We start from the raw sequence: 27,559 nt of genomic DNA, 5'->3' as shown, positions 1-27,559 counted from the left end.
TGAGTGCACAACTGTGTAGCTGTTAGTAAACAGTCACATGCATGCAATCCAACTTAACTTTTTTAATATATTGGTGTGTGTGTGTGTGTGTGTATATATATATGGTTCATCCATACACCAACCAAATGCTTGAGACCTTCACGATCAAGTCCAACTGTACATGCTTCAATGAAGTATCCAATTGACTTTCAGTGCTCACAACACGTCTTGTATCGAAACTGAACACCAAGAGCATTCTTTTTTTAGGAATCAAGAATGTTTCCACTTTAGCAGCAAAGTGATGCCACTCATTATTCTACACCGTAACCAAAGTTACAGCGGTTTGTGTTTTAAATGGTCTTAATTGATTTAAAAATTGCAGTCTGATACAGAAGGCTAGGAGACCTGAACAATATGAAAGTGCTAGTCATTAATTTACAGAGATCAGGCATCACATAGTGCTATGAAGTATCCAATATGCTACATATGAATACACTTGACACCTTACAAATACCTCTGGTTGTTTTAGCAAGGCTACTTAAAAATCAAGAACCTTGGCTTGTATATACATAACAAACATGAGAATTTGTTACTGCAGAAAATAACGTAGACAACACTACTGCCAGAGGTATAATCTTATCACGCACAGCCTTTTGGCCAAAACAGTGAAAATGATGAAACATTTAGTCCCGTTATCAATTTCAAATTGTTAAGCCCTCCCGTTTTGTTTAAGTGGGAAGAAAAAAAAGGAAGTCCCCGTCCTAGTATCCTCCACAGTGGATCCCAGAAGACAATGTTGTTTAGAGCTGATTTTTTCATCTTGCTTCAAGCTCAAGTTCTTGGTTTGTTTTCCCAGCCATTTGTTGCATTTGGTTGTCTTCCCACTTCTTCTGGTGCTATTTCCAATTTGATAGTCAGATTGAAGAGTCAGTGAGAAGAACCAGTTCTGGAACCACTACTTAAGGGAACAACACAAGCTTTTTTCACTTCACTACAATCAGTCAGAGTAATAAAAGGGAGAAGGGACGACTCAATTCATTCCTGGAGCGTTGCCTCCAAAGTTGAAATTAGTTGGCACCACTTCTGGCACTGTGAACTTGTATCCGCCATGCTTCTCGATCATTTTGGATTCTAGAATGAAGAAAATAGGGCAATTATAGAACAGGCCAAACATGGAAAGTGTTTATTTTCTATGAAATTAAAACAATTAAATAAAAATGAACAGCTGTCTAATTGTATGACAGGGATACATTTACTTACCATGCGCTGCCCGTCTCTGGTCTGCAAGTGTGCCAATGTCATGAAGGTGTTTTCCTTGTTCCTCATCAAGGGTTTGTGTGAGTGCCTGGTACCATGCTGGGTCACGGGTCTGGATATCTGAGTTGGAGAAATAGTTACGTTTTTCCCTCCCCTTTTAGGTACAAATTACACTTAAGCATAAAAAAATGCAACATATTGCATTGATATCTTCAATACCAAGATCTCGTTTGTATTGTGTTTTTTTCTCTCTTTTTTGTTTTTGTTTTGTTGTAAATTTTACCCCCCTTTCGTGGTATCCAATTGTTAGTAGTTACTATCTTGTCTCATCGCAACGTACGGGCTCGGGAGAGGCGAAGGTCGAAAGCCATGCGTCCTCCGATACACAACCCAACCAAGCCGCACTGCTTCTTAACACAGAGCGCATCCAACCCGGAAGCCAGCAGCACCAACGTGTCGGAGGAAACACTGTGCACCTGGCGACCTGGTTAGCGTGCACTGCATCCACCCACCGCAGGAGTCGCTAGTGCGCAATGAGACAAGGATATCCCTACCAGCCAAACCCTTCCTAATCCGGACGACGCAAGGCCAATTGTGCATCGCCCCATGGACCTCCCGGTCACGGCAGGCTGCGACAGACCCAGAGTCTCTGGTGGCACAGCTAGCACTGCGATGCAGTGCCTTAGTGCGCCACCCGGGAGGCCTGTATTGTGTTTTTAAACCTTCTCAGACAAATGCCTCGATGTCTTCAACTGAAGAACACGCTGCTGTGGGGAACTGAACCCAGAGACACAGAACGTGACCCTGACCCAGTGCCCACAGACACAGTGTCCCGTTCCGACTCGTCATCGTATTATCACTGAAGAGCATGTACTAATAATGCACTGTAAATAACAGGCCTCACAAATATGTTTCGTAATATTGACTGAGTGTAAACACTTATTCACTGTTTATATCAAATGTGTGTCCTTAACTTGACGACCCATCACTAGCTTTGTGTGCCTGAAAGGTGGTCTCCTTACTCTGTAGTATGGCCTTGAAGATCTGGTATTCATCCACCAGGTTGTCTTCGTCGTCTACAGCTGTAGTGTAGCCCTCCAGTGCAGTCTCCTCTGCGTCGTCCTCATCCCAGTCCTCATCATCCCCATCCTCTCCTGCATGCTTGGCCAGCATCTCCAAGTACTCCTGGCCCTCCTCATCAATGTCATCCTCATCACTGCCCAGCTCAACTGAGGAAAGGCACAATGGATGCAATTATTACTGATCAATCTACTAACATAACTCAAACCATCTACCATTGAAGTGCTCCTTGCAGCTGTGTCTTATCCATTTACTATAGTAGGAAGATTAAAATAGGTGAGTGACAATGGGACAGCACAAATTTCAGAGGATAACACAAATTTGGGGTGGCAGGTAGCCTAGTGGTTAGTGTTGGGCCAGCAACTGATCAAATCCCCAAGTTGACAAGGTAAAAATCTGTCGTTCTGCTGCTGAACAAGGCAGTTAACCCACTGTTCCTTGTAAATAATAATTTGTTTAACTGACTTGCCTAGTTAATAAAAAAAAAAATGCAGTACCATTCTCCTCATCCTCCTCTCCATCTTCATCATCATCTTCATCCTCATTCTCGTTCTCTGCTTGACAGGCGTAGGCCCTCTTGAGGCCGTTGAAGAGCAGGATGGCTGCGGGAAGCAGTTGGCCGGCCACCTGGTTGACAGCCTGGGGCCTCTGCTCCAAGTCAATGAGGGCACACAGGCCAAGCACGCAGATCTTCCTATCATGGAGCCTGGGGGATAACATAAAATATCTTACTGCACATGTTTGTGCTCTATTTGATATCAAACTACATGGGCGACCATAGAAACCAGACGAGCTGTAAATATATTAAACATGAGCATCTTGCATGGTCTTACCCCAGGAAGCAGTCAACATCTTTGAGCCACTGGGAGATGAAGTGGTTGGTGATGGGCTCAGTGTTGTTTGGGAAGCGCAGGTTCTCCAGGGTGTTGAGCAGCAGAGGGGGGCTATAGTACAGGGCTGCGATGGCCACTTGCAGACACATGGTCCTCAGCTCACTGGTCTTCACCTCCCTCGTCAGCCTCTCCAGCGCAGCCGCCACAAACAAGGGAACTACCTGCAGGAGCGGCAAAGAAAGTCTAAGTTGAATGTATAGTACAGTGCTTCTCAAAAGCAGTTACTTTGATATTCAACCAGCTTAAATAAGATTGAATACAGTCGTAGCCATACAATATTTAGTGTAGAAGCCAGACACTTACCTGATCAATTCCGCGCCCTTTGCACTGCAGAATAACCACCTCCAACAGCTTGGCTGCATGACACTCTGGATCCTCACCTGGATCGCCAGTCAGAACCTGCATGGACAACAGATTATCAACCTGTTCACACCAGCAAAAATACACACCACCAATATGTGTGAACACATTGCACAGCGGCTGTAAATTACTGTACCTTCTTGCACATGCTGTAGATTATCTCCAGGTATTTAGTGTCAGACAGGAGAGTGTCTGTGTCAACCGTGACATAGTTGTGAAGGAGAGGCATCATGTCTGAAATAGTCACATTCCCCATTTAATATGGTCCGTGTCTATATAATAGTCATATCACCATAACAGGCAAAGTTGAGACTAGCAGGTTGGTGAGCAGTATACCTGTGAAGTAGTCAAAGCCATCCTGCTGGAAGACCTCAAACACCAAGGGGAGGAGCTGCCACATCTGTTGGGACACCTGCTGGCAGGTCAGGCTGTGTGCCAGAGACAGGATCTCCTCGTAGAACTCTGAAAATCAGCACACACACACAGGCTGGGTTTCAGACAGAGTGAGTCTGTCACGTAAATTACTCTAGGCACCTCACCCACTTGCGCGTGTCAGAGAGACGGGAGGACCCGGTTGGAATGTGGTGTGACAGGAAGAGCAAGGGAGACTTACCCAGGACATGCTGCTGCAGGACGGTGCCAATCACCTGCAGACATATACCCTCCAGCTGCTGGGTGATCTAAAACAGAAACCCCATTAATTTAGTTAGAGCACTGGAACACACACACACACAGATATTCACCATGAACATACATGTGGTGCTGCAAGAGTAGATTTGACCATTTCATTGTGCAAGTCATTTCCAGAAAACCAAATACCTGTGGGTAGGCACATTGATAAAAACAACATAAGTAAACAGCTGATCGCTTTACTTTACACAGTCAACGACCATGAGTAGTATACCAAGAAGACATATCTAACTGTTGACCAACATTTGCTGGTTTGGCTGGTTCCAAGCTCCACGGTCCTGTGCGTCGGCAGACGTACGTACGGGCAGAGAGCCACAGTGCTATTTCTAGAGATATCAGCCTGCAAGGCACTTTGAAGAGAGAACAGTGTGTGTTTCCAGGAGCGGGTGGGCAGCTGGAAGTGTGTTGGCAGGCAGCACCATGACTTTTACTGGGAGGGAAGTTGTTGTACTGAGTTGGTGTTTGGTTGAATGGCTGTAAGTAAATATGCCTTGTCCGAACCAGAATGGCCAATAGGGCAGGAGCCCATATCCTGGTTCTGTAGCGTGAGACAGCTTGATGTACAAGTAGACCCCACGGACAGGATGCTATGGCTGTACTCACCTCTTTGTGGTCCTCCACCACACTGAGCAGTGTGTCAATAGTGTTGAGGATGCCCATGGCTGTCACCGCCTTGTCGTCCCCTCCCTCCTCGTCAGGCCCCGTCTGGATGACCTGGTTGAAGGTCATCGCCTGAGGAGAGACCGGAATAACAGCCATAAGTGGGTTTCCCTGAGCGCAGAGTCTTTAAAACCAGACCAACATGGAACTAGGAGAGATGGTAATTGGACCTTATTTCCTCTCTCCATGGCTGACAAACGGAATCATAAACTGATCAAAGGAAGGCGACTTCCTGCGCAGGGCCGGTTTATGAGTCAGGTACTGAGCGCACACACACTCCTCACCAAGTGCTGTGTCATCTCCACGGCGATGGGCGTGACCTCTTCGCTGTACTCGCAGATCATCTTCTGGATGACGTTAGTGAGGTCATCGTTCTCCGTTTCACGCACAATGTGCAGGAGTGCCTGCATCACAGGCCGGATGAAGGGAGTGATATACTCTTTGGCTAGGAATGAGGAAAAACATGACAAATGAGCACTTAGTGATAATCAGTTATATCATTTGGTTTTAAGCAGAACACAAGTATTAATGTTATACAGCAAAGATTCCATATACACATAGGTGTGTTTCTGAGTCTGACAGTGGAAAGATAGCTAGCTACCTTTCTCCTGGTTGCTGATGAGGACCTGCAGGGCGATGGCTGCCTCCACTTTAACAGGCATCTCGTTGTCGTTGATCAGGCAGAGGCGGGTCAGCTCCAGGGCTGTCTGCAGGTTCTGGTCACTCTTAAACTTGACCTCACAGAAGTAATGCAGGACCCAACAGGCCTATGGGGAAACACCAGAACAAACTGGCTATACTTTTGCCGAATTCTCCTAAAGCTAGAATTTCTATCTAGAACTATCAAGATGTGAAGAGTTGAAAACGCCACTGCAATGAGGGAAAGCAGAACTTACAGAAAGCACTGGTGTTATACCAAATCATTGTCATTAATATTATTGATACACATGCTCTCCCCTTCTCCCCACTGGAGCCCTGGGCCAGAGTGATCTGGCAACGTGACACTTACTCTGGCTCTCATATAGCCCAGCTCACTGCGGAACAGAGTGAAGACGTGGTTCTGCAGCATGAACTCCATCTGGTCTTTATAGACCTTTTTCTGTTTGGGGGGAAAGAAAAATGTATTTTTGTTAACCATGAATTTCATTAATATATTTGACTGCCACTTGGGATCCATAAAGTAAACTTAAGTAATAAAACAAATTAGCAAAATAGTTACACGCCGGGCCTCCCGGATGGCGCAGTGATTAAGGGCGGTGCCACCGGAGACTCTGGGTTCGCGCCCAGGCTCTGTCGTAACCGGCCGCGACCTGGAGGTCCGTGGGGCGACGCACAATTGGCATAGCGTCGTCCGGGTTAGGGAGGGATTGGCCGGTAGGGATATCCTTGTCTCATCGCGCACCAGCGACTCCTGTGGCGGGCCGGGTGCAGTGCACGCTAACCAAGGTTACCAGGTGCACAGTGTTTCCTCCGACACATTGGTGCGGCTGGCTTCCGGGTTGGATGCGCGCTGTGTTAAGAAGCCGTGCGGCTTGGTTGGGTTGCGTATCAGAGGACGCATGACTTTCAACCTTCGTCTCCCCCGAGCCCGTACGGGAGTTGTAGGGATGAGACAAAATAGTAGCTACTAACAATTGGATACCACGAAATTGGGGAGAAAAAAGGGGATAAAATGAAAAAAAAAAAATATATATATATATAGAGAAAAAAGTTACACGCCGAGTCAGCTACCTCATCTGATGAGTATGTGGTCAGACCAAAGGTCAACTAGAAAAAGAGGATAGCAGATGGTGTTGGGTTATTCACCTTGAGCAGGATTTCAGCCAGAGAGCCAATCATGTGCAGCGCTCCGTCCTTCTTCCTGGGGTCAGAGGTGGGCTCAGTGAGGATCTGATAACAGAAGCCCATGGTCTTCTGAAGAACCTAGAGAATAAAGAAATGTATCCTGGCTAACTGCTTCACATTAACATCAAGCACCTTTGATATGTCCCAAATGGCACACTAATCCATGTATAGTGCACTACTTTTGACCAGGGCCCATGGGTTAGTGCACAATGTAGGGAATAGGGTGCCATTTGAGATGCAGGCCAGGAGAGTTTGTGGGAGAGTATGGAGGCTGGCCCGTGGTGAGGAGTCAGAGACGTCACAGGTCAGTACTATGATCTCCAGTGGTTCTATGGCTGCAGGTGTGGAGTGAGCACCGCCGCACAGACTATAAGACACAGCCAGACGGCAGCACGTAACATGGACAGGCACCACACACCCCGTTCACCCACAGCCAAAACGGAATAGAACTACACGCTAAAACAACACCTTACATTTAGAACAGAAAGAAAGCCGTAATACGTAACACATCTGACTAAGGAGCTACAGCAACTAAAGTAGTGCTTTCTTCCAGCTATGCTACTTTGTTTTCCAGAGTTCTCCTGGCTCGACGCGTCCACAGACCGGTTCCAACAGCTCTGTACTGTTGTTGGAGCAACAGGGCGCTAATGAGAGCCACAGCAGGGCCGGGCAGGAAAGAGGAGTGGGCCAGGCCATAAATAAGGGCAGGAGTGAGGCCAGTAAAAAAAACAGGCACTTGGCCATCGAGGGTATGCATCCCAAATGGCACACATTCCCAATATAGTGCACTACTTTTGACCTGGGCCCTGAAAAAAAAGAGGAAGTGCACTATATAGGGATTAGGGTGCCATTTGGGATGGAACCATGATCACATCATGGCTGGCTGTTGACCGTGCCAGGACCAGAAGGACTCAGCTTGCAAATCAGAACCACAACTCACTTCTTTCCTCTTGTTGCAGGAGGTGAAGAGCAGGGTCTGAGCTGCCGTGGTGGGAGAGATGAAATCCTCGAACACATCTGAGACATGACAGAGAGTCAGCAGATCAGATGGCACATTGCATTGGTTTGTTAGAATAGCTTTACACAGTTAAATATTTTAACTGATCACTTCCAGGCAGTCTCCGATTCCAGGACATTCCTTTTGGATGACAAATACCACGGAATATTTCTCTGATTTCCAAAAACAAGAATGGCACTTACCAAACTTCATGCGAATGTACTCGTATGGGTCCTCCTCCCACAACTCCTGGTCACTGTCCGTGTAGCACATGAGGGGGAAAACCACATCCTGAATGATACCCTGGATATGTGGCTTAAGGTTCTTCCAGGTGACAGCGTGTGCGATTCCCTGGTTAATATAGTTGAGTGTCTGCTGGAGGACTCTGGGAGCCACGTATTGCTTCTCCTTGTACTGATATAAGACCTTCAGCAGCACCTACAGACAGACAGGCAAATCAGTTCCCTCTGGTTGAGATCAGACTTCCATGCAGACAGACACAGCTGAAAGGCAACCTTCTGTCCCTCAGTCAATCCCAGTTCATGCATCACACATCTTTCAGCTCAGACAAAGCCAAGAGCAGCCTTGGCCTCTCACCTGTTGTGCTGCCACTGCGTATCCCTTGAGGAAGAGATCGGCAAACTCTGTGTACTCTTTGGTAGTGTTGCCTGGGCTACCATACCTGGGGGGGTTTGAAGATGCTTTCACAGGTTAATATACACTGAACCAAAACATAAACATGTTTATAGTCATGGTCCCATGTTTCATGAGCTAAAATTAAAGATCCCAGACATTTTCCATACGCACAAAAAGTTAATCCAATTTTGTGCACACATTTGAATACATCCCTGTTAGTGAGTATTTCTCATTTGACAAGATAATCCATCCACCAGACAGGTAATGAATGATAAGTGACATCATTAAGGGATTATCACTTTCACCTGGTCAGTCTCATGGAAAGAGCAGGTGTTCCTAATGTTTTGTACACTCAGTGTAGTGACAGTGTGCTGGGGTGGGTTGAATAGGCTTACCTCTCAAAGAGCCTGGCCAGGATGTGGAGGGCCCACTTCTTACACTTCCACCAGGGCAGCTCAGGTCTCTCGTCCTCATCCACCTGCAAGGTCTCCTGTGAGGCACAGACGGGGAAGGAAAAAATATATACACGAAAATAAATAAATTAGCTTTGTTTCAACTAGAAGCAATAAAATAAAGCTAACAAACTACAGCTAATCTGTTTGGGAGCTCCTTGATTTGCATAGTCAACCTATTTGTGCTCCCCTCCTTGCCCTACCACAGTAAATCTGCCCTCACCGGAGGCACGTCTCTGTCCACCACTGTCTTCAGGATCTCCATCCATTCCGTCAGGTTCTGTCGGTTGATCAGCTCCAGGGGGAGGTTATACTGTGGACAGAGAAAAGGAGAAATTCCATCTATTCAATTCAAAACGCTTTGTCGTCTTTCCAATGGACATTAGACAGCAGAGCAATCTGGCATGCTGAGCGGGGACAGGTCTTGCCCAGTGGCCCACATGACAGTGACATCACAGCCAGCAGAAGAAGCAGCCCACATGGACCAGATGGTCCTCAGCCCTCAATCATAACCGACCCACCTCCAAAACCAGTATTATGGAAGGAGTAGCTAAATAACTGTACACTACAGCTATACATCCACATTTAGACAAGTACCCTACACAATCAACAGACTAATATAAACACTTAACTTCTAAGAAGGTGAGAGTGAAGGATGTGGTCAGTAGTACCTGGAAGAGGGCGTAGAGGATCTTGAAGATCTGTTTTTGCACCAGGACAGATTCACTGGAGGGGTCAGGGAGCAGCTGGATGAAGCGGTCCTTCAGCATGGGCATGAAGATCTGCATGGCCGCCACCAGAGGACTGCGCTCGTCTGGCTTCTTGTACCTGTCAAACACACAATCAGAAACATCAGCCACCCGAAGACATAGAAAACAGCTCTCTAATACTGTGTCCCCCAAATGGCACCCCATTCCCTAAATGGTTGGGACTGTCACAGCATGGTCACTCTAAAACAAGGAGTCCTTACTCATAGTTTTTAACCAGCTGGTAGAGGCAGAGCAGGATGCCCAGCCAGCCGGCGCTGTTATCTGACTGCAGGTAGAAGCCAATCTTGTCCACGATGGCAGTCCACTTGCCGGGGTAGTCGTGTTTAATCATGTGGTGGATGCATGTTGTCAGCTGCACTCTGAAGGGTTAAAGAGAGCGGAGAAAGGTTGGAAGACAATTTGGTTGATCCGAGCTACCTCTACCCTCCCTCTTCCGGCGCTGTGCAGTGAGCTGAGCAGCCACAGGGTGGTCGGTTACCTGATGCGCTCGGGGGAGTGGATGATGGCCTCCACGATGTTGTCACGGATGAACTGCCTGTCCTCCTCTGGGATGTTATTGACAGGTGTCTCCGTGCTGGTGCCGTCCCCCTCGCTCCAGTGCTGGGTCACCATGTTCTTCAGGTAGATCACCCCTAGGGAAGGGAGAGGAGGACCATCAACTGACTGAACATAAGACAGGGTTCTTAGAGATCCTATTAAAAATGGATACAGTGCATTTGTAAAGTATTCAGACCCTTTAACTTTTTCCACTTTGTTACGTCAGCCTTTTTCCAAAATTGATTAAATAGCCCCCCACTCAAAATACACCATGATGACAAGACAAAAAGAGGAAAAAAAGATTACATATATTACAAATAAACTGAAATATCCCAATTACATTAGTATTCAGACCCTTTAATCAGTACTTTGTTGATGCACCTTTGGCAGCGATTACAGCCTCGAATCTTATTTGGTATGACGCGACAAGCTTGGCACACCTGTATTTGGGGAGTTTCTCCCATTCTTCTCTGCAGATCCTCTCAAGCTCTGTCAGTTTTGATGGGGAGCGTCGATGCACAGCTATTGTCTGGTCTCAAAGAGTTCAATCTTGGTTTCATCAGACCAGTGAATCTTATGTTTCTCATGGACTGGGAGTCCTTTAGGTGCCTTTTGGCAAACTCCAAGCGGGCGGCTATGTTCCTTTTACTGACGAGCGGCTTCCGTCTGGCCAAGCTACCATAAAGGAGTGCTGCAGAGATGGTTGTCCTTCTGGAAGGTTCTCCCATCTCCACAGAGGAACTCTAGAGCTCTGTTAGAATGACCAACGGGTTCTTGGTCACCTCCCTGACCAAGGCCCTTCTCCCCCGATTGTTCAGTTTGGCTGGGCGGCCAGCTGTAGGAAGAGTCTTGGTGGTTCCAAGCTTCTTCCATTTAAGAATGATGGAGGCCACTGTGTTCTTGGGGACCTTGAATGCTGCAGACACTTTTTGGACCCTTCCCCAGATCTGTGCCTCGACACAATCCTGTCTCGCAGCGCTACGGACAATTCCTTTGACGTAATGGCTTAGTTTTTGCTCTGACATGCACTGTCAACTGTGGGGCCTTACATAGACAGGTGTGTGCCTTTCTAAATCATGTCCAATCAATTGAATTTACCACAAGTTGTATAAACATCTCAAGGATGATCAACAGAAACAGGATGCACCTGAGCTCAATTTCGAGTCTCATTGCAAAGGGTCTGAATATTTCTGTAAAAAAGTTTGATAAAATTGCATACATTTCTAAAAACCTGTTTTCGCTTTGTCATTATGGGGTATTGTGTGTAGATTGCTGAGGAAATGTTTTATTTAATGCTTTTAGAATAAGGCTGTTACTTAACAAAATGTGGAAACGGGAGGGGTCTGAATACTTCCGAATGCACTGTATGTAATTCTAAGGCAGGTTTAATGTACAGCTGGTATTCCACCCACCTAGATATAATTAATGCAAATTGTATGGTGTTGAAGTAAAATCTGCTTTGATCATGAGGTTTAAAATGAACACTTCCAATTCCTATGGAATTGCAGCTGGTTAAAGTGGCACAATATTCTCAGTCTCTTTAAAATCACTTTACATCAGGGAGATCTCTAAATTGTTCGAGTCAGTGTGACATTGGGCGGTGTGAAAGAGTCCATCAGCCTAGATAGCCGCAGCAGTGGATCTCATGACCAGCACATTCAATGTGACTCCTCATGTGCTCAGGCTGAGAGGGAGTAGCAGCCGGCTGGGGGAGTAAGGAGTGCTTTTAGGCCCCTTTAAGAGCCCACACCTCTCCTTTCAGTCCCAACACACTAGCATGGCCCTGTTCATTAGCACTCCCCATCCAAGAAAGGAGTCACTCATTCATCCTTCCTCTGCCCCCTGAAATTACAACAGAAATTACCATATTCAACTGATAAAATAAGAGCAGAGCAGCAGAAAGAGGCCTAATTCCTTGAGTGAGTCATAGAACAGAGGTGTAAAAGTGCAATTTAGTTAGGGGTTTGCAATAGTTCCCCCTCTCGTGTTGCAGCTCAGACAGTGAGTCTGAATTTTGAGTATGAGGGTGAATTGTTCTACAGAGCCACAATGGAGCGTCTGAGGTCAGTGGCTCGCAGGCAGGGTGAGGCGGTGGATAGGGGGCAGGCGAGGCGATGGATAGGGGGTCAGACAGACTGCTGACACAGATTTGATCGCCGTGCTGCTGGCTGGGAAGTCATAATCCTGCCAGTCAGTGCTGACACAGCAACTCAACATCCCCCTAGCCCACACATGGAGGCAGGGAATAGATGATTCCTGAAATATCAAAGAATGCAATTGCCTATAATATCAGTGTGACAGATTTGAAAAAACAAACCACGACAAAAAAAAAATGCTATTATCTGTCATAAGCATGAGGGCATTTGTCCTCAATAGGAGGGACCTGGGTCTGATCTCACTGCCTTTATGGGAATCCCAGGCATTTGTCTGCTAGCTGGTGACGGAATCGCTTAGCTCCTCCCTTTGCGTGTCAGATTACAGCAAATGAGCCTCATTACCACAGCACTTCGGGACAAAGTGCTGACTGTGAAGTTCATGTGGCTCTCCTGGGGAGAGGTCCCAAGCCAACTTCTAAGCATCTTTTACCCAATGGCATGACAGATATGATCTATCCCGTGCCACCACTGCAGCTGCATTAACTTAATGCAATCGGTCTGAATCGGAGTCAGGTGCAGCAGGGCTCTATGGCAGGACAAATAGCACAGTCACAAGAAGGATAGCATTCCTGCTCAACACACCAGTTCCTGGAGGTTTGTTTAGAAATATCCAGGTCATCTGTTTGACAAGAGGCACACAGATTAGCACCCAACGCATAAGGCAGGATGGGCTGCTGCCACGTAAGACTTTCCTCCAGGCAGTCACATTACTATTGTGTTGTTGAAGCAAACTACAATGTAGAAGAACTGACAAAGTTGAAAGATAGAACATGATACTCTGGGTGAGCACAAGTTAACATGGTAGTGTGGAGGCTAGCAGCAGGTTGAAAATGATAGGCTCTGTCTGGCAGCCACCTGAGGACTGCACACTTTTAAAATGTAATAAAAGTCAAATAAGCCACTGATCAAGAGCAGATCGTCCTACCATATAACTGCACATCATTACCATAGAGGCATGTGTGACACATGGACAGGCTATGAACGGTCCCTCACACAGAGCATCTCAAACATGTGGAATGTTATTTTATAATAAAGGCAGCTGTGTCAATGACTAGACAGACTGTCCAGACCGAGAAATTATAGATTTCACTAGAGCCCCCTAGCAGACTAAAAGACGTGTGAAATCTCAATGCCACAGGACAGGATAAAATAAGCTGCAACGGTAGCATAATAAAGATTGCATCATATACAACAAAAACACCTTTCTTCTCTTTCTATCATGTGTGTATCTTGGTGAACAAATGTACAGGTTCATGGGAAATTGGTCAGTCTTCACAATATGACTGGTGTCATCAGTGTGGGAGCTGTGGCAGTCAGGGCAGGGGTCATCTTTGAGAAAGCGTGCTCAGTTCATTTGAGCTACGGTTGTAGATACTCTTCTCACCTTTCAGTTCCAGTGAATTTCCATCTGCAAGAGAGCCCAGAAGCCCACCCCACAGCATCATAATAATAACAACATCTACCCATCCTCTGAAACTCACCTGCTTGTCTGACGGGCAAATCTAACTGATCAGACATGGTGACTTGCAGCAGAGCTGACACAAAATTCACCTGGGTGTGACCCTGTAAATGAAAGCAGGAAAGGATGCATGAATATCAAACACTGATGTGTATTTGACCTACATATCAGCAAAACAAACCGTGTATAACATATTAACGAGAACCATGTGTCTGTCTTATCAACTGCAGATAAATAAAAAAAATTAAAAGCAAGAGAATTTTGCCATTTTAACTGGGTATGATCACTGTGCCTGCCTTGTTTATTTGGATGTATATGCTTTATTCATTTGGATGTATAGGTTTAAAATGGCTGAAATTAAACTATTCGCAATGAGGGATAATACAGACAGTGCCCGGTTTTTAGGGAATTGCTATAAGTATACCATGTACTATTTGCAAGTAAGAAAAAGTGTGGCATGGCATTCCTCTTGATTCCTTGCCAAGCAAATTACATGACAATGCTGCAAAAGTTTGTGTCGGGGGGCTAGGGTCAGTTTGTTATATCTGGAGTGATGACTCCTTGCTGTCCCCAGTCCACCTGGTCATGCTGCTGCTCCAGTTTCAACTGTTCTGCCTGCGGCTATGGAACCCCGATTTGTTCACCAGACGTGCTACTTTGTCCCAGACCTGCTGTTTCCAACTCTCTCTACCACACCTGCTGTCTATCTCTGAATGACCGGCTTTGAAAAGCGATATTCCTGAAGTGCTGACCTGTTGCACCCTGTACAACCACTGTGATTATTATTAGGCTACCCTACTACTACCCTAATAATAAGGTGGTTAGAGCGTTGGACTAGTAACCGGAAGGTTGCAAGTTCAAACCCCCGAGCCGACAAGGTACAAATCTGTCATTCTGCCCCTGAACAGGCAGTTAAACTCACTGTTCCTAGGCCGTTATTGAAAATAAGAATTTGTTCTTAACTGACTTGCCTGGTTAAATAAAGGTAAAATAAAAATAGATACAATTTGGCCCTACTGGTCATCTATGAACGTTTGATCTTGGCTATGTACTGTTATAATCTCCACCTGGCACAGCCAGAAGAGGACTGGCCACCCCCCAGAGCCTGGTTTCTTCCTAGGTTCTGGCCGTTCTTCCTAGCCACCATGCTTCTTCATCTGCATTGCTTGCTGTTTGGGGTTTTAGGCTTTGTTTCTGTATATCACTTTGTGACATTGGCTTATGTAAAAAGGGCTTTATAAATACATTTGATTGATTGATGACAGTAATGCCATATAACCATTATATTGATGCATGGAGCTCCATTAGCTGTAGCTAATACACATACAGCTACTTAAGGATGCCAAGATGCCAAAACCTTGATGCAACAGGTAAATTATATAATGTAACCCCCCCATAAAAACACACATCAAAGGAATGCAGACCTCCACATGGCCTGCCAGGGCCCTGGCCAACATCCAGGCTGTCATTTGAGACTGCAGCATCTGCATCAAACAGTGAGTGTGTCACCTCTCCCTATTCTCTAGACACTAACTAATAATGTTAAAACTTAAGATATCCAGTATACACAAGAGTGCAGCATACTTTTTCCATAATCATTGATCACATAAAAGTGAATGAAAATGGGTCTCAATGCCTTGCCCCACTTGCTATATTAAGTGAATACTGTTCAGGCTTAACTGCTTCAGAAATAGCCTGCTCCCCTCCTTTCCCTATAGATAATGCACTACGAGACCTCTCCCTGGATAAAACACATGACTCCGAGCTAACAACCCAACTACACATTCTTGTTCTGTGGATATAAATTCTTGGCGTCGTATATTCTGTTGTAACGAAAAATGCTGAGTGAAGAAGTTCATGTACATTTTATTTTTTAGCCTTGCTAGGCCTACTCTTATCAAACTAGAGTTAGCTCACAATACGTTCAAGCTGATTATACACAATATGTACATATCAGACATAACAACTTGACTTAAAGTTCACTCAAACCCCGGCTACATGACAACACCGTACATATATTGTTCTAAGGACAGCATAACCGATAACAGACCAGAGTATACTTGACAATTGCCCAAGAGAGACTTCTTCCTAATAGCTAACGTTCGCTTTTCACGTCGCGAGCGCAACATGACCATGAAAGAATTCACGCCGTCCGTATATGTTAGTTATCTATGGCACGTCTACATTTTACATGAAAAATCGACGTCTAGACAATGATAATAGGCCATGTTGCACATAGCCTTACAAATTAAATAGCCAGCTAACATTAGCGAAAGAATATGCGCAAGCGGACAGCTCATCGAATGACTCAATGTAATTGATGTAACGCTCGCCTCAAAAGGTTGCTAACGTAGCGCTAGCCAGCGAACATTCACTTCAAATGACGTACAAACAAAACGTTTGCCCCGTTACTAAATGCGTAGCTATTATTAATAATGACTGCTATTCTTTACTTTGTGTCTTGCAAGTTAACTAGCGTTCGATAAATCAAACCTACCTAGCTAGTTAGCAAATATCAGTTAGCTTGCTAGTTAGCTACGTTCATGAAAGGCAAAGCCAGCAAGTTAAATAATAAATCTAACATTAGCTACTCCCATATTAGACATACATTTATATTGATAGGAAAGTATGACGAATAAAGCTTGACTAACTAACGTTAAACCTGTCAATTCGTCCGATTGGTGACATTTTGGCTGGCCAACTAGTTAAGTTAGCTATCTAAATTCAACGAGCTAGCTAGTTAGCACTACTGCTGTGCAGGGCAATGTCAGCAGTAAAAAACAACACCTGACACGTGAGCCACTTAGCCAACTTGCTATCACAGATTTTCAAACTTTTAGCAAACGCTAGTTACATTCGTATACTAGATCGCATGATTTAGTTCGTTTAGACAAAACTGGTATTAATGGCAACATTTGTATTTCCAACGATTCAAACATGATACATCAACTAGGCCAAAAGCAAGCATCGTCCAACAAGCCTTTTTACTGCGTAGCTAGCAGCTAATTATCAAGGAAGCTAATGCTAACTTCCCGCACGTTTTTAAAGAACCAGCTGCGGGTATACGGGGTGGATTCGCTTGGAGTTGCAGATCTTGATGTTAAAATATAATTCGAAACTTTGACATTACACCCGTAACGGCAAAAGTCTATGTTTCGGTGAGTACATATTTCGAAGAGAATATTTGATCTGTCAAAGTTCTGGACTGACTCTGGTCTCCCATAGCCACAAGCTAAGAGGACTCCATTCCATCTTTGATGTGTGACACAACAGAAGAGGCCCGATTAGCACCATCACAAGTTTTTACCTCGTTCAGCTGTCTCTCCGCGGCCTCACGCAAGTTTGGGTCCATGGTACCCCGAAGGGCCTCGATTAATACGTTTGGATCCATAGCTAAATCTGGTATGGCTCGGATTCAGTATTTCTGTGGTCTATGAATTCCCAGTCAATGCGCACATGGACGCACGGCTCTTCAGTTACCGGCGCGAAAGGAAGAAGTGAATGAAGTACCCGGATAGATCAGCGCCAAATTTCTCCAACACGAACATCCGCTTCGAACTATTGCACTCTAGGAGTTGTAGTTTTACATGTGTGATATCTCTCTCACACTGTCTTGCAGTCAGTAAGTAAAGACAACAAAATATTATGAAAATGGAAAGCATGTCATTGCAGTTGGCTAGTAGATTTGAAGTTTTCAGCACGATCTTTCATGATGATTTGGATGACATCATAACATCAGAACAACCAACCAACAACCTAGTCACATAAATGAAAGCCAATAATATTACTGCTACTGTAAAAACGACAATAATATACTATATAAACACTCAACTCTGTGCTGCTGTAACATTGTTTTGGAAATGCAGGGTGCCCCATGGTGGCACTGTGGGGAAAAGGTAGAGAAACAAACTCAGAAAAGGTGAAAGGTTGTGGGAATGTGTCAATTTGCTGGTCGCCGGTTGGCAAAGTGGTCTCTCGTCTCTTACTTTCAACTTTGACAGAAGCCCGGTGTATTACACCCGAGGTCGGTGTAGCTAGATCGATATCTTAATTTAATAAGCGGACATGGCCAAGAAACGAAGAGAAAGACGAGAGGCCGATAGTGTTTCGTCAGTAACGTTACACGAGGAACCAAAGACTAAATGTAACGAGGCACAAACCCTCAAAGGTATGTATAGATAACGACGTTGCTATCCCGGCTAACTGGCTAGTATAGCTAGCTAATTTACTTGTGTTCTTCTAATTGATTAGCTAACGTTAAGATACATTACTGTTTATATGATGTGGTAAACGTCTCGTTAAATGTTGCTAGCCGGCTTAATAACTAGCCAGATGATTGTGAAATGCGGATATGCTGTTCTCAGTCAGCGTTAGCTAACTAACGTTATTAACAGCTGATTATCAAGATTCAGAAGTTGCTTGCTTTCAAGGCTGGTGGTGGTATGACGAAGTTGAAGCACAGACAAAATGGGTTAGTTACCAGTATATTTGTTTGAAATTCACATGATCAGGTTAGTAGCTTGCTATCTATCCAGTCACTGTCAGGGGCCATACCCAGTTTGACATTAAGTTACTAGTGTTAATCAGTGTCAATGACAGAACTACTTGGATGAAGTCAGGAAAATATTAGTAGGCTAACCATGTAATGTTATTCTTATATAGATGGAGCAACACAAATATCATAACAGGAATACACAATGCATACTTTATTTATACTTTTTAATACCTTAATACCTTTTTATTTAAATAAACATAAGCTTGGAGTCATGTGATAACATAGGCAGATGTATTCTAACTTTGATGAGGAACATATGTAGTCAGTTTCAAGGATTATATATCTTGAATGGTTTGACTACATAGCATGCTTCATGTACTCTGGGGAAATCAACCAGGAACTAGAACAACAAGTGATGCAAAGTGAAGCAAGACATTACATGAGGCTTACTGCTGTTGTCACAGAAGAATAGAGGCTTATCAAGATATTTTTAATTTGCTGACTGTGTGTGCTATATAACTTAGCTACTCCCCTCTCCACAGAGACTCAATACACTGGAGGGGGCTCAGCTCGCATGTCTCTCCTCATCCTGCTGTCTGTCTTCACCTGCGCTGCTTCTGTCATGTACCTAGTGTACAGGAATTTCCCAGAGCTCAACGAGTAATTGTTCTTTGCATTTATCTTTCCAGCAAGCAGACTTATGTTTAGATAATTACTTTTGTACAACATTTGTAACTTTTGTGAAACAGCCTACCAAATGGCATTCACCAGCCAAGTTAAATCATTTCATTAAAATGGTTCTCATCATTAGCTGTGATAACTGTTGATGGATTATTTTATGGAGCGGAAATGGATATGATTTTATAACGGAGCATTTTCTCAATTCAATTCTGATGGCAACTAGCCATCAGAGTTTAGAAGACACCTGGGACGTCCGAATAGAGAACAAAGAAAGTATCACCATGTAAAGGCTGTTTGGAAATATGACTATTACAGATATATAGGAGCCTGTTATCAATGATTATCACAGCTAATGATGAGAACCATTTGATTTAAAATGTCTACAGCCTAGTATGTCACACTCCAATAGAGAGTCACGTTTTAATTTCTGTTTCTGTAAGTGTCAAAGCCCTTGCACACAGATTCACACATTTTTATTTATCCACAACATTGTATGATGGTGAATTGATATACACGTTTTTTCATTTCAGTGATGAGATGGCTACTATTAAAATCCCCAAAGATATGGATGATGCCAAAGCCTTGGGCACTGTACTTTCCAAATATAAGGACACTTACTACACCCAAGTGTTAGTAGCCTACTTTACCACCTATATCTTGTATCCTTTTGGGTAGTAAATGTATTGCAAAGTTGTTAACGTTTGGAGGATTGAGTTACATACTTATTAACTGTTTCAACATGCATCATGTTTGCGAGGCCCCCTATGTAATCCAGTGGGTCAGCAGAGGAGAGCGACAGACTGGGAAGCGGGCCAAGACAGGCTTTTGTTACTCTGTGATGGGCCTGTTGATTGCATCATCCCTAATCTCCCCTACCTTTCTCTCGCCTGCTCGGTGTACCTCTCATTTATTATCAAATCAAATCAAATTTATTTATATAGCCCTTCGTACATCAGCTGATATCTCAAAGTGTTGTACAGAAACCCAGCCTAAAACCCCAAACAGCAAGCAATGCAGGTGTAGAAGCACGGTGGCTAGGAAAAACTCCCTAGAAAGGCCAAAACCTAGGAAGAAACCTAGAGAGGAACCAGGCTATGTGGGGTGGCCAGTCCTCTTCTGGCTGTGCCGGGTGGAGATTATAACAACATGGTCAAGATGTTCAAATGTTCATAAATGACCAGCATGGTCGAATAATAATAAGGCAGAATAGTTGAAACTGGAGCAGCAGCACAGTCAGGTGGACTGGGGACAGCAAGGAGTCATCATGTCAGGTAGTCCTGGGGCATGGTCCTAGGGCTCAGGTCCTCCGAGAGAGAGAAAGAGAGAAGGAGAGAATTAGAGAACGCACACTTAGATTCACACAGGACACCGAATAGGACAGGAGAAGTACTCCAGATATAACAAACTGACCCTAGCCCCCCGACACATAAACTACTGCAGCATAAATACTGGAGGCTGAGACAGGAGGGGTCAGGAGACACTGTGGCCTCATCCGAGGATGCCCCGGACAGGGCCAAACAGGAAGGATATAACCCCACCCACTTTGCCAAAGCACAGCCCCCACAACACTAGAGGGATATCTTCAACCACCAACTTACCATCCTGAGACAAGGCTGAGTATAGCCCACAAAGACCTCCGCCACGGCACAACCCAAGGGGGGGGGGGGGCGCCAACCCAGACAGGATGACCACATCAGTGACTCAACCCACTCAGGTGACGCACCCCCTCCAGGGACGGCATGAGAGAGCCCCAGTAAAGCCAGTGACTCAGCCCCTGTAATAGGGTTAGAGGCAGAGAATCCCAGTGGAAAGAGGGGAACCGGCCAGGCAGAGACAGCAAGGGCGGTTCGTTGCTCCAGAGCCTTTCCGTTCACCCTCCCACTCCTGGGCCAGACTACACTCAATCATATGACCCACTGAAGAGATGAGTCTTCAGTAGAGACTTAAAGGTTGAGACCGAGTTTGCGTCTCTGACATGGGTAGGCAGACCGTTCCATAAAAATGGAGCTCTATAGGAGAAAGCCCTGCCTCCAGCTGTTTGCTTAAAAATTCTAGGGACAATTAGGAGGCCTGCGTCTTGTGACCGTAGCGTACGTGTAGGTATGTACGGCAGGACCAAATCAGAGAGATAGGTAGGAGCAAGCCCATGTAATGCTTTGTAGGTTAGCAGTAAAACCTTGAAATCAGCCCTTGCTTTGACAGGAAGCCAGTGTAGAGAGGCTAGCACTGGAGTAATATGATCAAATTTTTTGGTTCTAGTCAGGATTCTAGCAGCCGTATTTAGCACTAACTGAAGTTTATTTAGTGCTTTATCCGGGTAGCCGGAAAGTAGAGCATTGCAGTAGTCTAACCTGGAAGTGACAAAAGCATGGATTAATTTTTCTGCATCATTTTTGGACAGAAAGTTTCTGATTTTTGCAATGTTACGTAGATGGAAAAAAGCTGTCCTTGAAATGGTCTTGATATGTTCTTCAAAAGAGAGATCAGGGTCCAGAGTAACGCCGAGGTCCTTCACAGTTTTATTTGAGACGACTGTACAACCATTAAGATTAATTGTCAGATTCAACAGAAGATCTCTTTGTTTCTTGGGACCTAGAACAAGCATCTCTGTTTTGTCCGAGTTTAAAAGTAGAAAGTTTGCAGCCATCCACTTCCTTATGTCTGAAACACATTCTTCTAGCAAGGGCAATTTTGGGGCTTCACCATGTTTAATTGAAATGTACAGCTGTGTGTCATCCGCATAGCAGTGAAAGTTAACATTATGTTTTCGAATGACATCCCCAAGAGGTAAAATATATAGTGAAAACAATAGTGGTCCTAAAACGGAACCTTGAGGAACACCGAAATTTACAGTTGATTTGTCAGAGGACAAACCATTCACAGAGACAAACTGATATCTTTCCGACAGATAAGATCTAAACCAGGCCAGAACTTGTCCGTGTAGACCAATTTGGGTTTCCAATCTCTCCAAAAGAATGTGGTGATCGATGGTATCAAAAGCAGCACTAAGGTCTAGGAGCACAAGGACAGATGCAGAGCCTCGGTCCGATGCCATTAAAATGTCATTTACCACCTTCACAAGTGCCGTCTCAGTGCTATGATGGGGTCTAAAACCAGACTGAAGCATTTCGTATACATTGTTTGTCTTCAGGAAGGCAGTGAGTTGTTGCGCAACAGCCTTTTCTAAATTTTTTGAGAGGAATGGAAGATTCGATATAGGCCGATAGTTTTTTATATTTTCTGGGTCAAGGTTTGGCTTTTTCAAGAGAGGCTTTATTACTGCCACTTTTAGTGAGTTTGGTACACATCCGGTGGATAGAGAGCCGTTTATTATGTTCAACATAGGAGGGCCAAGCACAGGAAGCAGCTCTTTCAGTAGTTTAGTTGGAATAGGGTCCAGTATGCAGCTTGAAGGTTTAGAGGCCATGATTATTTTCATCATTGTGTCAAGAGATATAGTACTAAAACACTTGAGCGTCTCTCTTGATCCTAGGTCCTGGCAGAGTTGTGCAGACTCAGGACAACTGAGCTTTGAAGGAATACGCAGATTTGTTTCCTTTGAACAAAGCAGCCAGCCAAGCCAAGGCCATAGTAAAGGCATGGGCTTGCCTCTGGATAATGAATGGAGAAGTAGGAGGTACAGTGGGCTTTGATCCTTGAGTATTAATTCAGGTGATTCTTGTGTGTTCACAACAACCACAGAGTGCAGTACATTTTCCTTCATTTTATGACAGGAGAAGACAGATTAAACTTAGTTTAACTTTATCAGTACAGTAGGTTCTAAGGATTTCCTTTGAAGGCATGATACTGCATTTGTATTCATAGTTCATACTGTGTAGTGTTAATTCATATTCATCAAAATAAATGTGCTCTCAATATGGATGATGTTTACATATGAGGTGGTACAATAACATGCATAGGACCATGTTTTTCTCCTCTTTTATAGCGGATACTTCTGCACAAATTAGTCCTGCAGCCAGATCTATAATAAACTTGTACTGTATTCTACTACAGTGGAGTATGTTTTAACAATACTGAACAAAAATATAAACGCAACATTTAAAGTGTTGGTCCCATGTTTCATGAGCTGAATAAAAGATCCCTGAAATGTTCCATATGCACAAAAATCTTATTTCCCTAATTTTGTGCACAAATTTGTTTACATCCCTGTTAGTGAGCATTTCTCCGTTGCCAAGATAATCCATCCACCTGACAGGTGTGGCATCAATAATCTGATTAAACAGCATGATCAATACACAGGTGCACCTTGTGCTGGGGACAATAAAAGTTCACTCTAAAATGTGTAGTTTTGTCACACAACCCAATGCCGCAGATGTCTCAGGTTGAAGGAGCATGCAATTGGCATGCTAACTGCAGCAATGTCCACCAGAGCTGTTGCCAGAGAATTTAATGTTAATTTCTCTACCGTAAGCTGCCTCCAATGTAATTTTAGAGAATTTGGCAGTACGTCCAACCTGCCTCCCAACCGCAGACCACATGTAACCACGCCAGCCCAGGACCTCCACACCCGGCTTCTTCACCTGCGGGATCATCTGAGACCAGCCACCCGGATAGCTGATGAAACAGTGCCTTTGCACAACAGAAGCTTCTGACAGTTTGTGCAGAAATTATGTCTCAGGGAAGCTCATCTGCGTGCTTGTCGTTCTCACCAGGGTCTTGACCTGACTGCAGTTCGGTGTTGTAACCAACTTCAGTGGACAAATGCTCACATTCGAGGGTCACTGACATGCTGGAGAAGGGTGCTCTTCACGGTTGACTCCCAGTTTCAACTGTACTGGGCAGATGGCAGACAGCATGTATGGCGTTGTGTGGCCGAGCGGTTTCCTGATGTCAACGTTGTGAACAGAGTGCCCCATGGTAGCGGTGATGTTATGCTATGGGCAAGCATAAACTACGGAAAACTAAAACAATTACATTTTATTGATGGAAATTTGAATGCACAGAGATAGACACCGTGACGAGATCCTGAGACCCTTTGTCGTGCCATTCATCTGTCGCCATCACCTCATGTTCCAGCATGATAATGGAAGGCCCCATGTCGCAATGATCTGTACACAATTCCTGGAATTTGAAAATGTGTCAGTTCTTCCATGGCCTGCATGCTCACCAGATGTCACCCATTGAGCATGTTTGGGATGCTCTGGATTTATGTGTACGACAGCATGTTCCAGTTCCTGCCAATATCCAGCAACTTCACACAGTCATTGAAGAGGAGTGGGACAACATTCCTCAGGCCACAAAATATTATAAATTGTTGCATCTTGCGTTTTTATATTTTTGTTTAGTGTATTTTTGTGACTGCATCCACAAGTGTGTGTGCACATACTGCTGTGTGTTCAACCCTTGAGCTGTATTCCTTGACGCTACTAACTCAGCCTCCAGACATTTGCGATCCCTGGATCCATCTTCCTCAGTATCCTGTCTGGTTATCTCTACCCCTTCCCCCTGGCTCTTTTCCTCGTCTGTCTGGTGAGTATACTATTGACACAAGGAGAACTATGACTAATAATAGTGGTGACATTTACAAAATGTACTTTGACTCTGTAAACCAGACTCGGTTTACAAAATGTACTGCCTCTGTCACTGTTTCCCAGTGCTCTGGCCTGGGGGCTTCCTTCTGCTACATGCTGTCTTATCTAGTGGGGCGACCAGTGGTCTACAGATACCTGACAGAGAGAGTCCAGAAATGGTCCCAGCAGGTAAGACCTTTTTGGAAGGAAAAACAGGTTGATTTGGTACGTGAACAGTGTAGGACGTTGTTGATATGAGAGTACAAGCAAACTTTTAACAATTTAGTAACACCCACAGAACAGTGGAGTCTTAGTAGGGGGCTAGTAGCCTCCAAGCCTTTATGTGAATGACAGGTTCTGCTATCTGTTTTCAATTGCAGGTTGACAAGCACAGAGATCATCTCATCAATTACATCATATTTCTGAGGATCACTCCCTTTCTCCCCAACTGGTTCATCAACATCACCTCACCCATCATCAATGTGCCTTTGGGGTTCTTCTTCCTTGGTACTTTCTTTGGTAAGGCTAAGATATATCAAACTCCAGTATTTCCTTCTCGGTAGAAAACAGTGTTGATAGTGCTGCATTGTCTTTATTGCTGAGCTATTTTTGAATCTCTCATACCATTTAATACAGTGGTCACCAAACTTTTCTGAGTCAAAATCACTTTTGCAGTCAAAAAGCAAGCTGAGGTCTACTGCTCAGATTTTTTTTTACATTAACCTCACACAAACAGTTTTGTAGGAATGAGGTTTGGGCAGTAGGCCTTATACATTATCACAGCATATTGGCTATATGATTGGCCTGCCAATATTGTTCATCTCAGACCATATTATATTTCAAAACTCGAGCTTTGATAACAAAAGAGATAAGTTGGTTTAGCACTTTTGAGGCACTGTGGAGCATGAATTTAAATAATTCGCTTTTAGATTTTACTGGACTGATGGTACCTGCGTCTGATGGTCAACATGGTCAAATCACGACGTTAGTGATCTTCAGCTCGAAAAGTCAGAGCTTTGAAAGATGCCTGAGTTTCCGACTTGGATGACCGGTCAAAACGATTTTTCCCAACCGCCTCTCACGGTCGCTGCTCTCTCCTTCCTTTCCTCCGGTGAGACTGACCAGACAGAGGGGACACACTCTTCCACCTAAGGGCGAAACTCGAGTCATACCGCATCTGCCTCATGCACAAATTCATGTTGTTCCTATGACCAGAGAATGTAAAATATTCTTTGATATTAAAATCGACACGACGAACTGCTAATAAAAATAAAACGCAGGGCTATCGATACTTGGCTACTCTGAACCTTGCAGCTGAACCTGAGCGGAAGTACGGAGAAGGGAGTTTTATAATAGTGTTGAATAAAAACAGTGACAGCGCTGAATATAAACTTAAACATGCACTCACTCATAAAAACAGCAGCTCTTTGCAGTATTCGCTGACAGTCTCTCTGTGATCATGGTTTTAAAAGTTATTAAATCTTACATAGGCTAGTAGCCTATTAAACTTAGCTGTAGCCAGGGTCATGGAATTCTGCAGCCACGGTGATTTGAGCTATCTGATTGGGCAGCGCTGTAGGTGCACTCGATTTTGTCTCATATTTGCCGGTCGGCCGGGTAGACGGAGTTTGTCTCTTCAGACAAAATGGTTAAAAAGGAACACTTTGCTTACCCGGTGCGCAGGGCTTTTGAATCAAGTGCATCTACGGTCAACAGCTCAACACGATATTTAAAAAAAAAAAAATTATAAAAGGAGCGCAAGCCTTTATAATTCGCTGGCTTTTCGGCATAAATATTTGGTGATTGACTAGGAATGCCTTAGTTATGTGTTGTGTGTCTTACAATACTGACTTCCTCCCGTATCTCTGATTGTCAGGAGTGGCCCCACCGTCCTTCGTGGCGATCAACGCTGGTACAACACTGTACAAACTGACGACAGCTGGGGAGGCAGTGTCCTGGAACTCTCTGATTGTGCTAGGTGTCCTGGCCATACTCTCTATCCTGCCTGTCTGCTTCCAGAAGAAACTGCAGCAGAAGATGGAGTAGGCCCGAGACAACTCATCTGCCTGCCTGATCCCCCAGCCCATCCCTTGGCTCAGGAATGGTACACCCCGCTGTCACTCACATAGTCCTGCCTGTTGCTGTCCCACACACCTGCTGAGGTTGCTGTGGAAACATTGCTGTTGGCCCAAACCTGACTCCTGTGTCCAAAACATGTGGTGGTGGCCACCTCAACTTTGTGCTCTACAAAGGACTAACTGGCCTCTGCTCATCCTCGGGTTTGTTCTCCCATTTTTGTTAAATGTTGCTTGCCTGTAAAACGATTTAAGGAAGGATACAGAAAACATCAGGCATCTGTCTTTAATAATGTTTTAATCACAATTGTTCTCACAAGTTCAAGCTACACTTCCCTCCTTTGTATTTCTTGAACCATGTTTTGAATTGATTTAATCTCTTAACCTGTGTGATATGGGTGACGTCAAAGCAATACTGATCAGAGTCGCAGTTTAGTGTTTTTGATTTTCACAACATTTTAGGACTATTGTTATGACTGTTTTATACACTGGTTAGAATGTGAGCATATTAAATCATTTAGAATGTTCTATCATTTGAAGATATTGTTAACACACCACCCTAAAATGATCTGTGTGCCATCAATGTTGACATGAAAAATATGCATATGAACACAGTAAGATAAATATGAAACTCTTGATGCTTTTGTTGAGCCTATCAGTAAACATATGAAACGGCATATCAAGTATTGAAAACTAGTGTTTTGTATAATATTGTTTTATATTTGTTCTACTAATGGTGCTGAGACTCCCTCTCTGCCTGTGTGCTCTCCCTCGTGTGTGTCACCAGTCCAAATGTTCTGCCAGTTGAGAAATGCAGTAGTGGATGACCCAGCAGTGCCCTTTGCAAAGCTACCAATTTGATTTTTGGTTGTTCATGCTTTTCCCAGGTGTTAGTGATTTCACACTGCTACTTCATGTACAGTGCCTTCAGAAAGTAGTCACAACCCTTGACTTGTTCATAATTTTGTTGTCTTACAAAGTGGGATTAAAATTGATTTAATTGTAA

General features: G+C 44.3%; 2 protein-coding genes and 2 non-coding genes across 4 annotated transcripts; 1 reads left to right on the top strand and 3 right to left on the bottom strand.

Annotated features, from left to right (window-relative positions):
• Window positions 1-47: 47 nt before the first annotated feature.
• LOC139411578 (importin-7) lies at window positions 48-17,307 on the bottom strand. Its single transcript, XM_071158123.1, has 24 exons — window positions 17,079-17,307; window positions 13,794-13,875; window positions 10,098-10,251; window positions 9,820-9,978; window positions 9,521-9,677; window positions 9,073-9,162; window positions 8,793-8,887; window positions 8,359-8,443; window positions 7,965-8,199; window positions 7,705-7,781; window positions 6,726-6,842; window positions 5,929-6,018; window positions 5,521-5,686; window positions 5,204-5,364; window positions 4,863-4,991; window positions 4,183-4,249; window positions 3,906-4,031; window positions 3,706-3,803; window positions 3,513-3,608; window positions 3,150-3,370; window positions 2,814-3,022; window positions 2,259-2,465; window positions 1,240-1,356; window positions 48-1,110 (listed from the first exon to the last, which is right to left on the bottom strand). Exons 1-24 carry the CDS (start codon window positions 17,160-17,162, stop codon window positions 1,010-1,012), a joined length of 3,123 nt encoding a protein of 1,040 aa, XP_071014224.1. The 5' UTR covers window positions 17,163-17,307; the 3' UTR covers window positions 48-1,009.
• On the bottom strand, window positions 1,958-2,101 carry LOC139412507 (small nucleolar RNA SNORD15). The gene has a single exon (XR_011634699.1). It is a non-coding gene; the product is annotated as a small nucleolar RNA SNORD15 (small nucleolar RNA).
• LOC139412510 (small nucleolar RNA SNORA23) lies at window positions 7,015-7,192 on the bottom strand. The gene has a single exon (XR_011634702.1). It is a non-coding gene; the product is annotated as a small nucleolar RNA SNORA23 (small nucleolar RNA).
• Window positions 17,251-27,559, top strand: LOC139411580 (transmembrane protein 41B-like). Its single transcript, XM_071158126.1, has 7 exons — window positions 17,251-17,939; window positions 18,809-18,926; window positions 19,478-19,606; window positions 24,344-24,437; window positions 24,563-24,667; window positions 24,859-24,997; window positions 26,355-27,559. The coding sequence occupies exons 1-7, from the start codon at window positions 17,837-17,839 to the stop codon at window positions 26,522-26,524; spliced, it is 858 nt and encodes a 285-aa protein (XP_071014227.1). The 5' UTR covers window positions 17,251-17,836; the 3' UTR covers window positions 26,525-27,559.

Source organism: Oncorhynchus clarkii, chromosome 6, assembly GCF_045791955.1.
Source record: "Oncorhynchus clarkii lewisi isolate Uvic-CL-2024 chromosome 6, UVic_Ocla_1.0, whole genome shotgun sequence".
Lineage (NCBI taxonomy): Eukaryota > Metazoa > Chordata > Actinopteri > Salmoniformes > Salmonidae > Oncorhynchus > Oncorhynchus clarkii.
This window is presented reverse-complemented; position numbering and strand designations above follow the sequence as displayed.